Source organism: Suricata suricatta, chromosome 7 (genome assembly GCF_006229205.1).
Source record: "Suricata suricatta isolate VVHF042 chromosome 7, meerkat_22Aug2017_6uvM2_HiC, whole genome shotgun sequence".
Taxonomy (NCBI): Eukaryota; Metazoa; Chordata; class Mammalia; order Carnivora; family Herpestidae; genus Suricata; species Suricata suricatta.
In genome coordinates this window covers 111,526,670-111,544,416 of record NC_043706.1, presented here as the reverse complement: position 1 = coordinate 111,544,416, position 17,747 = coordinate 111,526,670, and the positions used below count along the sequence as shown (strand labels likewise).

The window sequence follows — 17,747 nt, the reverse complement described above, 5'->3', positions numbered from 1 at the left end:
AGTGTTGTGGGTGATGGGGAACAGAATAGTGATGGTGATCACATGTGGATGAAATATTTTTAAAATTTTTTCATGTAGAGGTCACTTGATTCTCCCAAAGCCGTCCAGTTGCTGGAACTGTCCTGGTCCAAAGAGAAAGACCAAATAAAAACATATTGGCTAGCTAGACCTTCAGATAGATGCTACTTCCTTCTCTCCTCCTTTCCAACATCATCTTTCTGGCATTCTAGGACAGCCCAGTGAGATTCAGAGGAAGTTCTTAGCTGAAGGCTGACAGAAATGCAAATATCAGCAGACCTAGATGCTGAACACCAAGGTTGAGTGACACTAATGCTCTTCTGCTAACCATGAAATTTTGATACATTAATGGAGCAGTCTAGAGGGTGGGGTGAAACTCTACAAACAGGAGGAAGTGAGCTAGATGTCTGCTTGCTGTTGGTTCCACGCAATCTACTCTGAAAGCATTATATTTGGTAGTATATAGATTCAAATCCAGACATGAGAGCGCCATCAGAGACTATTCATAATATTTTGGTAGAAGGGGTGTTTGGAAGATAGTTCCTTGAAATAGTGATCTTTGTAGAACACAACTCTGGTCAGATCACTTCCCTGATAAAAATCCTTCAATGGCTCTCCAAGTATAAGAATCCAACTTTGCATTCTCAACCTTAGCTGGTAGAGTTTCTCATTCCCCTCTAGGCTTCTCTCTCTACAGCTTGTTTCCTGTCACTCTGCAGTCTTAAGTGCTGCCACACAGGCTATTCAGAATTCCCGGAGGGTCCCATTTTCCTCTCATACCTCCTCTATAGGGACACAAACCACTGTCTGTGCCGAGCTGCAAACGCAATGGGGAGCAATTTTTCTTAATTTGTATACCAAAAATATTGGTGAATGGAATACATAATTCTTCATATCACAACCTGATGCTTTCTCTCTATTGAATCGTCTGTCCCTGGGGCAATATAACAATGCTAATTCCATTACTGCCTCACATAGTAATCATGGACACAGAAAAGGCTAATGTTTACAATTTCTAAGAGATTCCAGGCTACACACTGCTACAAATAAAACCTTAGAGTCTTTGACCAAAGATACCCAACTAGCATTTGAAAGAAAATCCCATCACTTTCTCCTGATAACTGTAAGTAGAAACTTACTACCAGAAAAAACAATTAATTTCTTACAAAAGAACAAGAGTGAGCAGGGCTGAGGAACCATTTACAGAATGAAAAGGCTATTTATTGCTTACATGGCCGTAGGTCCAGTAGGAGCTCTGACATCTGTTTGACACTCCTGAACAGAAGCACTCATCACAACCTTTATGATTATCCTCTTGCAAGTTGAAGAAGCCCGATTTACAGCGACTGCAGTCCCCACCTTCAACATTCTCCTATAAACAGAAATAGAGGTGCTCTTCAAGATTAAGAACTGTCTCTATTTAATTCCATTTAGGGAAAATATACTATTCTTCATTTTACCTCTCAACCGAGTTTAAAGTATAATAATATTTTTAAAAATCTACTCAAAAGCTCCTTATTAAGCTACATCTTTTCTAACCACACTCATGGGAAAGGATCTTGGATACTAATCTGTTGTAGGAGAAGTTCCAATTTTGATCTTCATGTATGTTAAGAGTGTGGAGTAAGTGCCAGGATAAACACAACAGTAAGTTGTACTGACTAGAATGGAATCAGTCTCGTTCACCAATCTCTGTCATTAAAGTACTTCTTCTTAGAACACACGACATATGACAAAACTAGAGAATTAAATGAATAGAATTATGACAGAATTTTGATATTATACCGAGGGCAGAACACTTTCCATGTTACATATTAAAAGTTCATACATTTGAGGCAGGCATAAGGACCCGGCAGGGAGAGAAACTGGAGTGAATGGCCATAGATTCCCTTGATGTGACAAAGCAGAAAAAGAGAAAAGTTTTCCTTGGTTAATTTTCACAGAATTTCCTTTAATACATTGGTGTAGCCAGGTCATCATATAGTAATATTATGGGAAAAAATAAATCTTGTTCAGTGACTGCTCTCCAGATTGGTATCATTAATCCTAGTTCCCATATACTGAAAACATTTTTTGTTTATAGATGGACCTATACTGTGGACTCAGGCCAGGAAAAGTGGATTATATGATGAAAAACTGGGAAAGCTGTAATTTCTCAATTAAAAGTACAGTTAATCTTGACTAATAACTTTTAAATAAAAGCTCCTTGCTTTCTAGGAAACAGATTCTCAGTATTCTTACATGTGCATTTGCTCCATATCTTTCCTCTTGAATTCCTTCATTACCTTAATTCTGAAGCTTCCTTCTCCTTAGAGGACTTCTCTCTCAGCTGTGTTCCCAAAGTCCTTTATACATTGCTCTATGATAACTGCCAAAAAAGCATAGCTCTATCTTTCAGGATTGTTAGCTCCAGTTGAATACCATAATCTATTCAGAGGTAGAAACTTTGTCTTACTCATTTTATAGTACCAGAAAATGCAGGGTTCCTGACACAACACTGAGCACTAGCTAAGTAGCATTTTATTAAATTTAAGTAAATCTCTTGGTGGCTGGGTTTTTCATTCACACAAAGTGCTGTGCATATAGATGTTTAATAAAATTAGTTTTGAATAAACCCAAATTTGGCAGAAGATATGGTTGATAATATCTGAAAATCTAGGAGAAAAAAATAGAAGAGAGAACAAGAGTGCGATAAAATAGTGAAATTTGTAAGAGTAAACAAATAAAGTAGTTCTCCTTGTATTGAAGAGAACAATGTATTTGAAATTAACTTCTTGACTATTAATTTTTATGACCCACTCAGAACCACAATCGCTTCTATATTGCTAGGAACCGAAACAAAGGGGTGTCTCTTGGACTGTTTTCACATGTCAAATTTCAGCATCCTGATATATACACAGATTGAATCATTGCTACTGACATTCTTTCTAGTTTTTACTTCTGAGGTAGATTTCAGATATTTTGAGATGATAAATGTCAGCAAACCTAATCATACTAATTTCAGACCTGTGGTGATAAATAAATCCCCAAAGCCCTGAAGCTTGGAGACTCTTCAGAAGTACACAGGCAGGACAGATGAAACATCACGATAATTATAACTTAGCTTTTCCCATTGAGGACACAAGACAGCTGTTCTGTATGCACTTGGTCGAATCTACTTTTTGTTTACTCTAATTTGAAAGCTTGTAAAACTACTTTTCTGAGATTTAGACTGAGTTCAACAATTTGAAATTTTCAGACATCATTAGGTACATATTCTTTATCTCTATATTAGCCTGGTAAAGTAACCTTAAAAAATATGATTAAATAATTTCAATATTCAATTTATTGATAACCTGAAGCAACCCATTAGAGTAGATGTTCTAGGGACTATAAAGATGGATAGGTCAAGGTATCTCTCTTTAAAGGTCAACATCCAGAGCTAGGTAAAAGGATACATTTACAATCCACCAGAAAGCAAGGTGGAATTGGATCCTGCATCTCATAAATCAATTAAATTATGGGAACACAGAGGAGGGACTAATTGTGCCATAAAAGCTTGAGGAGGCTTTGTGGCAGGAGTGAAATTTGACCCGAATTTTGAAGCATGGTTTAAAAATTCAATCTACTGGAGGAGATAAAATGAGGGACCTATGCTATAGAAGATATTGGAAACAAGAAATAATTCAAAGAATAGAATTCAAACAAACACTGGGGGCACCTGGCTGGTTCAGTAGGTTAAGCTTCCCACTGTGGCTCAGGTCATGATTCCACGGTACCTAAGTTCAAGCCCCACATTGGGCTCGGTCTGTGCTGACAGCTCAGAGCCTAGAACCTGCTTCAGATTCTATGTCTCCCTCTCTCTCTACTTCTCCCCAACTTGCACTCTGTCTCTATATCTGTCTCTCAAAAATAAACATTAAAAAAATGCTGAATATGTCCTATAGGTGAGGCACTGTGCTGACTATACTTGGCTTCTGGTGTCCCTGCCCATATATAATGAACTTTTAAGGCTACACCTGAAGAGACAGGGATCTTTTCCCTTAGGAATTGTTATTTGGCAGGAGGTAAATTACCAGAATTATACTTATGGAACATTAGTTGGCAGGATGTCTATGAAATGGGAAATACTGGTACAAAGAACCTTTTCATGGTGCAGTAAAGGCTTAACTCAATAGGCTTGGAGTGCTCAAACCTTGCACATACAGAACTGAAAAGACTGTCCCTTGACCCGCTCCTGGGAGATTACCTATATAAGCCCTCGGAATATTCTGCATGATAAAAATATCTTTGAATAACTGGGACCAGGGGTCACACCAGATAATTTATGCTAACAACTGATTCATGTCTAGTTTTGTTTACTTGGAACCCTGTACCACATTTATTAGCTCACAATGCAATTTATGGTGAATGCCTAGTTTTGTGTACCAGAGGCCATGAGTCACACTGTATCCGTTTGATATCTAGGGATCCTGTTGACTGGTCAGTCATGGGTGCGCCATATCCCAATAAAAGCCCTAAACAGGAAGACTTGGGTGAGTTCCTTGGTTGGCAATACTTCCTAAGTGTTGTCATACATTGTTTCTGGGAGAAATACTCTCAGTATGATGCTCCTGGGAGCATCCTGGGCAAAAACAATAGAATAATTTTACCTATAAAAACACGTTGCCCAAAGTAATAGTGTGTTTTGTCTATTCGGTCAAACTGTATATTCAAGTCAAAATATTTTAGACCTTTTTACAGGTCCTCAAACTAATCTTATTTTATACACCCATGCTCACTTCCACCCTCTTCACAAGTAATGATCCATTTCTAGAAGATTTGAATAGACCTTATTTATGATTGCACAGCAAGTCAGCTTAATGCCACAACTTTAAGTTTCTAGACTCCTACTTGTTTAGTCTTGAGTCTGCACATATTTTTTTTCTTTAGTGAGTGGTAGCTCTTATGCAGATGGAATTTGATTCATTCGATTGAAAAGTGCTTGGTTCTGATAGTTCTTGGGTTCAACAACAGATAAATATTAAGCCAAAGCTAAATAAATATTGTGGTTACAGGACCTCATATATATCTGTCCTCATGGCCTAATTAGAAGGACCTTCTGAGCCAGCTGGAAGACGATGAATTGGTGATAAAATATTTTTAGATAACCAGAACTCACTTTCAGGTCATGTCTCAACTTGTATAGAATTAATTAGTTATATTAGGTTCTACTTCCTTTTTCCCTTTCCAATCTCCCTTGAGAGAGTATGTCAAAGAAATTCTTATTTAAGGATTATGTTTCCAAAGTTTTCTTTAAAACAATATAATCTCCCAGACAGTGAACACTAGAAAATATCACAATTTGATATTTAATATCTTTTAAAGTGGCACGATTCCAACACAAAGGTAAACCTTCATAGAGACAAGTTTCCCATCGCCTGGCAGTGTGCTAGCATACACAATCTTGGCAGGTTGGGTCTCAACTCCTTTTATGGCTTTCCAGGTACACAATTACTTTTTCAAAACTTCTTTGTTATTCATTAGCAATGCTATCCATGAAGTGCCCTGATTGTAGTCCTGATTCACTTTTGGAAGATTCTTTTGATATGAACAGTCCAGGACTTAAATTTTTGATTCTTAGATTGAGAGTGAGTCACCTGCTTTATGGGGAAATTCTTTGAGCAATTTAATTTACTATGCTATCAATGTCAAAGCTCTACACATTATTTTTCACTATTCCTTTATTTGCTGTTATTACTCACTCATTATCAAATCATAAATGAGCTACTACATAAAAAGCATTAAATGAGAAGCCAGAGGAAATATAAAATGTCTTTAGGAGGATTATGGCAAAGGAAGTAAGAGTATGGACAACTATGTCTACTATATGGCAGAAGGAAGTCACTGCCCTAAAAGGGTTACTGAGTATTTGCCCTGAGTCAGACACCAGATTCTTCACTAGAGTCCTCCATCCCTCTGAAGGAAAAATAAGACAGGTGTGAAAGAAATTGATCCTAAATATCTAATGATGGTGAATTTGCAACTTCCAGCCTAAATGCTCTTTTAGTCATTATGAGATTTCTCTCTCCTTTAGCTATTATTTTACTACTCCTTTGTACTGATCAAAAAGAGTTCAAAAAGAGTTAACATATAATTTAAGTAAATTAAATGGTTATTATATAAGTTGCACTGTTTAAATAAAAGAAAATATGTTTTCTCTAAGCATTCATTCAAATGGGTAGCTCTTGTCAATCCAGTAAATTTATAATATGTGATTTATTTAGACTCCAATATTTTCCTAATTTACAAATTCATTGATCATTTTTACACCTAAACCTATGAGACCAGTATTTTCCAGAATGTTCCAGACTTCCATTGTAGAGATTAATATTCCCTTACATCACCATATTTTCTTAAAATCAAATATCCTAATTTCTTGGTTTTTAAACCATTATTTTAATTGGTTATGTTAAAAAATTAAATAGCAACTAATAATCAATTATTTTTCCATGGTAAATAATTAAGCCATTTAATAAATAGTTTTATCGTCTTACATATGGTGATAATAAAAAGTTCCATTTCACTTTAGATCAGTGGTTCTCAACCTAGATTTTATTATCAAGCCCCTGAGGAGCATCTTTCATTATTATTATTTTTTTCATAATCATCCCTACCATGAAATCTTAACTCCATAGATATTCTCTAGGTACAGATGCACCGTGTGAATATGTTTGCTGTGTACATAACATGAAAATGGTCCATCTGCCCCTCTTAGAACCAATTTTTATCACCTTAGGGAGAAATGTGTGCTTTAGACACATATTTCTAAAGAATATATTTAGCCAAATATATAGTTAGATATATTGAGGCCACCCAACGAAATATTCATAATAACTGCCCTTGTTCCTTGGTACTCTTTTCCTCTGAAAATATAGTTGAATTAGAAAAACCTTATGAGGTTCTTTTTTACTTAAAGTCAGATACTGTTGGGTTGACACCAATTTTCTTTTTGCTAGAGCTTCCTCGGCACAGCGTCTCCCTAGAGAAAGAGAGTCGCAATCGTTTCCCTGCCTCCGTTCTCATGAAGCCGCCTTCTTATAAATGAGGAACAACTTTAGCAGCACATGTTTAACTGTGATTGTTAGTCAACAGGGAATTCTATTGACAAAGTTACCAAGAGTATCTCTAGTGACATTTAAGTTATTTTTTGTGATAATTGCTTCAGGAATGTTGCAGTCATGCTTGTTTTTTACGGTGTTAGCAGTCAATTTCAGATTTTCCTCTGTTTTGGCCTTCGTTCTAATGTATATCCTAGTATTAAAAGAAGTTAACAAATGAAGGATAATTAGCTAATCAGCAGTATTTGCTGAGTGCTTACTCTTTAAATACCCTGTTCTGTGGTTAAATAATAATAAATAGGGGGTTGGCTAGGGAGAGAGAGAAGAAAATAAAAGAAAATTCGTTCTCACTTTTTACAGGTTCAGCTTTCAATATTACAAAATTGATAACATGATATTTTTAACTGTGGTGGTTACAAGAAACAATTCCTGCATTCACTTTTTATGCTTAAAAAATTTACATCTGTAATCTAGATTCAAATATATAAATTGAAATCCTTTTGTAGAAATACCCAGGGTTCCAGCCTAGCAAGTTAATGAGGTGGTCATTCCTGTATAGAAATGGAAAAAAGGAACATACGAAACCACTAAAAATCTTAGCACACACTACAAAAATCCTATTAGAGATCAAGAATGGAAACTTACCTCTCCTTGTAAAAAAATATAGATAAACAGAAAAAGTAATTAGTAGGTATTTATGATGATCCCTTATACTTGCAGAAGGCTTCACTGTTATAATTATTCCTATTGAGAGCTAGGTAAGAAGGATTTAATATCGTCATTTTCTAGATTAAGATACATGAATCAGCCAATTTAAGTGACTTTCAAATCTTCACAATTGTCTAGTTTCCTTTCTACCTTCTTTTATATGTATGAGTCGCTGTCAGCTTCTTATTGACCAATGAAGAAAAGAAATAACAGAAGTGAGATAGACATTAAATAGATTGCAAGTTGTGAAGATATCATAAAGGAAAGACAAAGATGCTACAAGTGATTGTGCCAGGAGCACAGTTTCTGTGGGGACTAAAGGTCCCACTGTTGCTAAGAAAGGGAGGTGAGCCTTGAAAACTGCCTAGCGACGCCAAGGGAAAGGGCCCTGTGTGAGGTTTTCCCACCCATCTAAATAGACTCTGAAATTCGAGTTAGAATGAGCTTGGTGCCTCAAGGAATGTAAGCAAGGCTGGGAGACAGTGACTGAACCTCAAGAACATTCTGGGAAGATGGCCCAAGGTCAGATCACAAAAGCTTGTTGGCCAATAAGGACTTAACTGAAAGTGCAATAAAAACCCAAAGCAAAGCACAATGAAAATACACACTTTGATTTCTAATCTTTTACTTCACTACTTATCTTTCTATTATAAGACTTTGATAAAAATAAAAGGACATGTTCCAACCTAGATCAAGGTCAGTTTATATCATGCATCAGAGTCTGCAATCCAACTGGCTTTGATAACATGACACCAAACCTCAAAAGAGCCCATTTCTAGCATGTGGTACTTAAAATAAATACAAAGTCAGAAGAGCATTTACATGCAAATGATTTATCTATCTGAGAATGCTTGCCTCTTGTAATGCACAAAAGAGAAATTTCAAAAATCTTAATAATGCATAAAAATAGTAACTATTTTCATGTCTTGAGCTAGAATTGTTTTTATATTTTGACATATAATGAGGATGATATTCATTAATATCATTGTCTAAACAAGAATATAACAGTAAATCTATGTGTAAAACTGATAGTAGTTGATATAGATCAAAAATTTCATTTACCTCTTTTCTAATTAGGAAATTTTTTCCCTTTGCTTAGAGAAATTTTAAATCAGAAATTATTGCAATATACCAGAAAAGTATGTATGACAACTAGAGATAAAAAACATTAACATTTTTCCCATGTGTGCTTCAGATATATTTTTAAAGAAATACTTAGGCACGTTTGAATCTCACTTCATTTCTGTCCTGTTCCCTTTCCCTTTTCTCTAGAGTTAACTACTCTTCTGAAATTAGTACTATCATATCAGTATATTTAAATTTTTCAAATATATATATTTGTATGTTTCCACTCAATGTAAAATTGTTTTATGTCATACAACTTTACACAAATGATACATAACACTAGTTTTGTTCACTTTACTTGAAGTTTCCAAAATGTATCAATATTTAGACATGTAGACCTATTTCACTCACTTGAACTGTTTCTTGTATCAGATTTTATGAATATATTACATCTCATTTTTCTTACTGATTTGTGGATGTTTATATTTTTTCTAATTTTTATTTTTATTTTTTAATTTTTTTAAATATTTATTTATTTTTGAGAGAGATGCAGTCAGAGTGCTGGCAGGGGAGGGGCACAGAATCCAAAGGAGGCTCCAGGCTCTGAGCTGTCATCACAGAGCCCAACACAGGGCTCAAACTCACAAACTGTGAGATCATGACCTGAGCCAAAGTCAGATGCTTAACCTACTGAGCCACCCAGGCACCCCTGTATTTTTATTATAACAAGGAGGTATATGTTGAACATCTTTTATTTGCTTCTTTCTCCAAATCGTACAAGTTACTTTAGCATAAATATCTACATGTGGAGTTGCCCTCCTAAGGTTGCAGTACTAATATCCCCAAATGATAGCAGCAGTAAACATTTCCATTTCTATAGATTTTCACCAGGATTGGATATTATTAGCTATCTCCTCATTTAAAATTTTATCTTAAAAAATAAAATATTTATTTATCTATTCATTTATTTTTTGTCTTTATTTTATTCTGAGAGACAGACAGAGAGTGAGCAGGGGAGGGGCAGAGAGAGAGGGAGACACAGAATCTGAAGCAGCCTCCAGGTTCTGAGCTGTCAGCACAGAGCCCGACACGGGGCTCAAACCCATGGACTGTGAAATCATGACCTGAGCCGAAGTCAGACACTTAATCAACTGAGCCACCCAGTCGCCCCAGATAAAATTTTAATCGTATGTTCTTTGATAATCTTAAAAAGTATTCCATTTAAAAATATTTATGGAATGGGTTTTGCTTTTCTAAATCTTCTTATTACATTTTACATTTAGTAATCACTGATATATAGAAATGCTATTGTGTTTTATAGATTGGTTCTTGCATTCTGCAAGCCAGTAGAACTCTCTTCTGGGTTCAATATTCTTCTTGCTAAAGTATATACATCATTGAACAGATTTTTTAATGAAGTTGGGGTGTGAACGGTAAACACAGCAGTAATCCGATATTTATCTATAGCACATATGATACATAGATGTCTATGGTACATATGACATATATGATAAAAATCTGTATATTAATATTTTTAATATATATTATATACATACTTATATATATTATATATAAAATCAGTACATCTAACATATATAATATAATAATTTTCTCTCAATCTTGACCAGTGAGCAGGTTTTCTACTGGAGCTTTGGTGGTGAATTTCTTTTTTATCTTCTTCAACCAGAAAATGTACAATTTTCTTTAGTTCTTGACAATTCTTCTCTCCATAACGTCTTGGATATTCTTTCTCCCCTATTTTATCTAATCTCTTCCTTGATGATGTTGAATTTTATGCTTACATTAGCCATGCCACTTAGCATCTCATATTTTTATTTCATTACCTTTCTCTCTCAGTTTATAGGTAATTTCCTCAAGTCTGCATTTCCAGTTCTCTATTCAGCAGTTTCTAATCCTTGGCTCAGCCCATTCATTGAATTTTAAGTTTCAACTATATACAATTCTTTATTTCTAGAAGCAAACTATACGGACTTCTTTTCCAAAGCTGCTCATTCTTTTATTTTAGTATAGTGGCCTATTTTGTATTGTTTTTTTCCTATTCTTTTTTTATTCTTTTATCTTTGAATCATATTTTTATGATGGTATATTTTCCACATATTTTTGTTACATGATTTTTCTGGGAAAAATATACTTATATATTCTTATGTTTATACAAATCCTTTCAGATCATATTATTCTTTCTAGTTCTTAGTGTACAAACATTCTGACTTTCATGGCTTCTGAATTCATTTTGTAGTTATTTCCTCTTTCGCAGTGCATACTGTCACGGTGAATTCATCATCAAGTAAGGCTATACTCTGTTTCCTGTGAGACTACCACTCGTATGACTTGTTGAAAAATTCTAGAATAAAGGCAGAATAAAACTGACCCTGTTCCCATGAGGCACACAGGCTTGGGTGTTTGACTGCTCATTGCACACTAATTTTTCCCCACCTAGAGCCCCAAAGGAAAAAGAAAGTTACTACTGCCACTTCCAACTTGCAGGTGGAATTTTCTAGTCCCTGTTTCACTGTCAGGGGACAATTCCAGAGTCCAAGCTTAAGTGAATTTTGTTTTAATTTCTCTCTGTGAGTCCAAACCCCAATGTTACGTCCTAGAGAAGCCATTCAACTCCAAACCTTAACCTGCATTTTTGGATTAAGACCAGCCTCCCCTTCCCTGCCCCATGATCTTTGTTGCTCAGCTTTGCGTGGGTTTATGCTTACCTTAGATTTCCCTTTAAAAGGGGAGCTTTCCCTCTCTTTAACATAGAAGTCCTGACATGTAGGAATTTCCCTCTCTTTCCTGAAGCAACATGATTACAAATTTATTTACAAGCAGACTTGTACTTGAAGTGGCAGAAGCGGTGTCCCTTATTTTCAGTATGATATTTTACCAGAATGCTAGCCATTTGAAAGTTATAATAGAAATAGGAGCTCCTGGGTGGCTTAGTCGCTTAAACATCTGACTCTTGATTTCAACTAAGGTCATGATCCCATAGTCTTGAGATCAAGCCCCACACCCAGCTCTGTGCTGACAGAGTAGAACCTACTTGGGATTCTCTCTATTTCTCTCTGTCCCTCCTCCACTCACCCTCTCTGTCTCTCTCTCAAAAATAACTAAATAAACTTAAAAAAAGAAGTTTTTAAAGTTATAATATAAATATATTTAGACTCAAGACCTTATAACAAAGTGCTTTCTTAAAATATCTACCTACTTCATTAAGTACGTTACTTCTTCCTAATAAGAATTATGAAAAACGATTACATGTTATAGTGTAACAGAATAAATGTGCATATGTTTACTGCTAATATGCATTTTGGAAATAGGCACTTACACATATATCATTTTGTTTGAATTTAATTCTCCAGTATCTTAGCTGCTCAGTGAAGTATTACTTGTTAAATGCCATATTGGTCGATCCATGTTGTTTTAAATAATCAACTGACACACCTATGTCAAATCATGTTTTTGTAAAACAGAATGAGCTACCACATTTCCCCTTACATTAATAAATATCTGTTCAGTATTTAAATTATATGCCTATCTTATTGGAATACTGGGTATTTATTAGTTTTATAAACAAGAGACTATAGGTACTTATTTATAGCACATTATATGCATGCATATTATGATATAATACACTTGCTATATGCATATAATCAGTGATTTTTAAATCATGTAGATATCTATTAAAAGCTGTTTTCTGCAAGTTATTATTCCAAAAAAATTTAAAGAGCTTATAGTCATCTATTTAAAGTATCACACAGTTGAAAGGCAACTCCTTTAATGATACTAGTCACGTAATTATTCATTCTTTTATGTTTTATTAATTGGTATTTATTGTGGCTTTCTTTTTAAGTTTTTTTTTTTTTTGAGAGAGAGGCAGAGAGGACAGGGGATGTGCAGAGAGAGAGGGGCAGGGGAGACAGAGGATCTGTAGTGGATGCTGGGCTAACAGCCAAGAGCCTGATGCAGGGCTCGAACTTACAAACTGTGAGTTCATGACCTGAGCCAAAGTCAGGACACTTAACAGACAGAGACACCCAGGCGCTCCTATTGTTGTGTTTTAATGTTTTTAAAGCTTCCAGTGTCTCTGTAGGAGGCATTCTTCTTAGTAGGACTGTAATCGCTCTACAAGAGAGGCAGGCTGGGCAGGCCAAGGGCAGGTAGCCGCTCAAGGGGCTCTCCCCCAGAGCTCTGCCTCCCTCCTTCACTCCTTACTCTCTCCTTCTGAACACCAGGCCTCTCCGGTGTATGCATGGTAGGTGTATGAAAACATTCCGCTTCTCTTTTTCCAGTTTGATTTCCTATATTCTAGAGACTCGAAAGGTTTCCCTCCCATTTTAAGCTCAGTTTTGCCTGTCCTGTATTTGAACAAGCGATGAAAGTTAGAGACTTTTGTGAAGTTTTGTGAAAGAAATAAAATCTACACATGCCACATTTTGGTAAATATTAGAGAAGATGAACTAAGCTCTTAGGCTTTTCCATAAAGACATGCAGCATGAAGAGGGAGGTATCCTTAAACAAGCGATTGCCAGTGGACTGCTACATGGTCTTGATCTATACTAATTTGTCATTTCAAATAATATTGGAACAAAATGTACTATATCTAGAAAATTCGCTATGTTCCTGTACAAGTTTTGCCATAGATGATGGATTTCCTGCCAATTTACAGACAGGAGTTTTATTGTTTCAGTAGTCAAGAAAGCACCTAAATTACCCATGATGTACACCTATTAGGTAACTATTACAATATTTAGCTTGCTATTTCAAACATTCTTGTCCCAATAAAGATACATTTTATATTAATACTAATATTTACTTCTTGTATTAACTTTAATTTTTTAATGTTTTTATTTATTGTTGAGAGAGAGAGAGGGAGAGAGAGTGAGCAAGGGAGGGGCAGAGAGAAGCAGACACAGAATCTAAAGCAGGCTTCAGGCTCCGTGCTGTTAGTTCAGAACCCAATGTGGGAATCGAATCTATGAACTGTGAGATCATCACCTGAGCCGAGTTTGGATGCTTAACCAGCTGAGTCAACCAGGCACCCCTTGTGTTATACTTTAATGTTTGCATGTTCATGCACACATATAACAAATCAAAGCATATAATTTATAGCTTCCTGGATAAGCCTAATGAATTAATAAAAATTCATAGTAAGGTTCCACCCATGATTGAGAACAACAAAACGATAAGTAACATTCATTTTTATACCAGTATGACTTTCTAACATTTTCAATAGATTGTTAATTCTCTCAACCAATGTAAATAACACGGTTTAATTCCAGTGTTTTGGAACTGATTACTATAGCTAAAGGAAATCAATTCTACCATTTTAGACTTGTGCATGTCTCCATTTCCTCTATGTATATAAGCTGTAAGTGTAATGAATCCCTTGGCATTAACATGATGAGCTATTTGGCTGGGGGTATGTACAACAAATAAAGTTGTATTTCTGAAAGGACTCTTGGGAGGAAATCTTGTGGCTTTAATCAATTCCACTATGACTTCTTACATTTTTGGTAATAAAACAGAAGAATGTGAATATGGTATTTGATGACAATCTGGGTTCAAACCAGAAGATTATTTAAAAATATGGAATGTAACCTTTGACAAACTATTTTTAGAGTTAAATAGAAAGCTATGGTAGACTTGGGTGTACAGTAGCTTTAAAGGATTGCTATTTGTAGTGCTGTACATTTTTAAGTTAACAGACTAGATGGGTAACAGGAGAAAAGTGTGTTTGCTATAAGATGTCACCTATTCTTAAGGTGACCTGTCCTTCATGTGTTTGTAGGTCTTTAGACAAATAGGAGGTGTCTTGTAGTAGTGAACCTGGTTGTAAAGACACATGAGTGCCAAATACAAAATAGTGGATGTTTACAGGAGAAGCTGTTATCATTTGCTTAATGCCAACAGACACAGCAGAACAGAGGAGCAAAGGGAAATGACCTTCTGTCTTGACAGTGGACATTGCTGGAGTGTACACTCACCTTGCAGTTACAGGGCCCAAAACAAGGGTCCTCATTCGTGCTCCCTGCGCCACTGCAGTTACAGGGTTTGCAATCAGGATAGCCGGTGTAGCCCCTGGCACATCGATCACAACTCACACCTCTGAAGCCAGGTTTGCAGTGACAGGACCCAGGTGCCAGACCTACGGGAAGATAAGCCACATATGAACACTTTAAAGGCAAATACGCAATCTTGTTCCTAAGGTTTTAATTATAGCAATGCTTAAAATTCTATTTTGACACAAACGTTAGAATATTAGTGTATATTGATAAAGAAAAGGGAAAATCAAAAGGTACAAGGCTCAGTGAGAAGCTGGCTACAATTTGCTAACATAGCATCTTTTGGGTATATGGAAACCAATTTGAAAATAAACTATTTTAAAAAATAAAATAAAATATATACTTTCTTAAAATCATATTTGTTAATTAGAAATATATCTGTTATTGCAACACATCTCAAAAACTATTAAGAATTAAAAGAAGACAAAATCTCAATGCATCTACCAAAACTAAGGCTACAGAAAAACTGTCACAGTGATCAAGGACTAATTTCCATAACTGACTGATGGCACTCAATGAAGAATAAGCTGTGACACCTGTTGGTTTGTAACTCAGACTATCATGAGACAGAAAGTGCCTGGAGCAAATATATACTACTTAAACCAAAAATAAAACAACAATAAACTAAGTATGACATCACTGAGTTTAATAACAACAAAAAGACTGAGAGTTCATGTGAATAGATATTTTGAGGATAAGGAAGAAGGGACATGAAAGCAGTTTAAATTTACTTTTTCTTTTTAAATAGAGAAATGCAAAAGACAATTTTTATTCTTGTCTTTGATTAGAAAATAGAAAAATGCAGATGAGTAAATAAAAGTTATTGACTTTCAAAATCTAGAAAAATGTAAAAGTAAATCAGTAAAACATTGCCCCCTCAAAAAAGGAAAAGAGAGGAAATACAAGCAAAGCAATGTTACAATGGGAAAGAACAAGAAGAAGGACAAGAAGACTGTAGGACCCACACACCAACCACGTGAAATGAGTTCATGGTCTTACTGCTTCTATTAGAACTATGTGCATGTAACATTCACAAGAAATGCACAACATGATAAGAAATATTAAAAATAAAAGAATGTTAATCTACATTAGAAAAGCATATAGAAATGTAAAAACAATTGTATATAGCATTAGTAGTGGCCAAAGGAGAATTCAATTAAAATACATTCAATAGGATAAGCTCTTATTTTACACTGATGAAGATGCAATAAAAAATATGTTGTTATATCTATACACAATAGAAGCACTGATTTTAAGTACAAAAATATACAGACAGCAGAAGATTTGGGGAGCTCAGAGATCAGTTGCTGAGAACTACATTAACATACCCACTTCAAATATTTGCAGATGAATTAGAAAAAAAAGATGTAGAAAAATGTAATCTACTATTGCTGAATTACATCTTATATGGTATATAAATATCTATTGTAGCTTATCACTAATTAATCTATAGAAAGGTTCACTTTCTCAAAGCAAAAATTAACAAGATCTTGTTTTTTAAACATAAAATATAAAATGTAGAAAATGTAAAAAAAACTTTTACTTTTGTAACATAGGTCGTAATAAATTAGGATTATATTAATTCTAAACATCAACATGTTAATAGAATCTTAATCAAAATTCAACCTCTCTAAAAATTAATGAATAAATATTTCTCCTTAAATCAAGACTTCAATTACAGATTAAATAATTTTCTAAATTGAACATAACAGCTGTGAGAAAGAAATTTAACAACGTTTATGGGATATAGAAAAAACAGTGGCTAAAGGTAAACTTTTAAGCTTAAATACTACCATTCTTAAAAAAATAATGTACGCTCTTGATTTATTCATTTTAGCCACTCTGACTGGCATGAGGTGGTATCTCAGTGTGGTTTTGATTTGTGTTTCCCTGATGATGAGTGATGTTGAGCATCATTTCATGTGCCTGTAGGCCACCTGGATGTCCTCTTTGGAGAAGTGTCTGTTCATGTCTTCTGCCCATTTCTTCACTGGGTTATTTGTTTTGTGGGTGTGAAGTTTGGTGAGTTCCTTGTAGATTTTAGATACTAGCCCTTTATCTGATCTGTCATTTGCAACTATCTTTTCCCATTCTCTCAGTTGCCTATTAGTTTTCTTGATTGTTTCCTTTGCAGTGCAGAAGCTTTTTATCTTGATGAAGTCCCAAGAGTTCAGTTTTGCTTTCATTTCCCTTGCCTTTGAGGATGTGTCAAGTAGGAAATTGCTGTGGTGGAGGCCTAGGAGGTGTTTTCCTACTTTCTCCTTGAGGGTTTTGATGATTTCCTGTCTCACATTCAAGTCCTTCAGCCATTTTGAGTTAATTTTTGTGTATGGTGTAAGAAAGTGGTCTAGTTTCATTCTTCTGCATGTTGCTGTCCAGTTCTCCCAGCACCACCTGCTAAAAAGGCAGTCTTTTTTCCATCGCATACTCTTTCCTACTTTGTCAAAAATTAATTGGCCATACATTGTGGACCCAGTTCTGGGTTCTCTATCCTATTCCATTGGTCTATGGCGAGGGTGTGGAGAGATGGGCACCTTCCTACACTGTTGGTGGGAATGTAAACTGGTGCAGCCACTCTGGAAAACAGTGTGGAGGTTCCTCAAAAAACTATCCATAGAACTCCCTTATGACCCAGCAATAGCCCTGCTAGGAATTTACCCAAGAGATACAGAAACGCTGATGCATAGGAGCACATGTACCCCAATGTTCATAGCAGCAATGCCAACAATAGCCAAAACATGGAAAGAACCTAAATGTCCATCACCTGATGAGTGGATCAAGAAGATGTGGTGTATATATATAT

The 17,747-nt window shown here is 35.3% G+C and overlaps 1 protein-coding gene across 1 annotated transcript in view; it reads right to left on the bottom strand.

The window, feature by feature from the left end:
- The window catches only part of LAMA2 (laminin subunit alpha 2), a 600,504-nt gene that overhangs the window by 323,461 nt on the left and 259,296 nt on the right, over positions 1–17,747 (bottom strand). Inside the window, exons 10-11 of the mRNA XM_029943224.1 lie at positions 14,867–15,027; positions 1,250–1,390 (exon numbers count right to left, since the gene is read on the bottom strand). Coding sequence (XP_029799084.1) covers positions 1,250–1,390; positions 14,867–15,027 — 302 coding nt within the window. The remainder of the gene's footprint in view (positions 1–1,249; positions 1,391–14,866; positions 15,028–17,747) is intronic.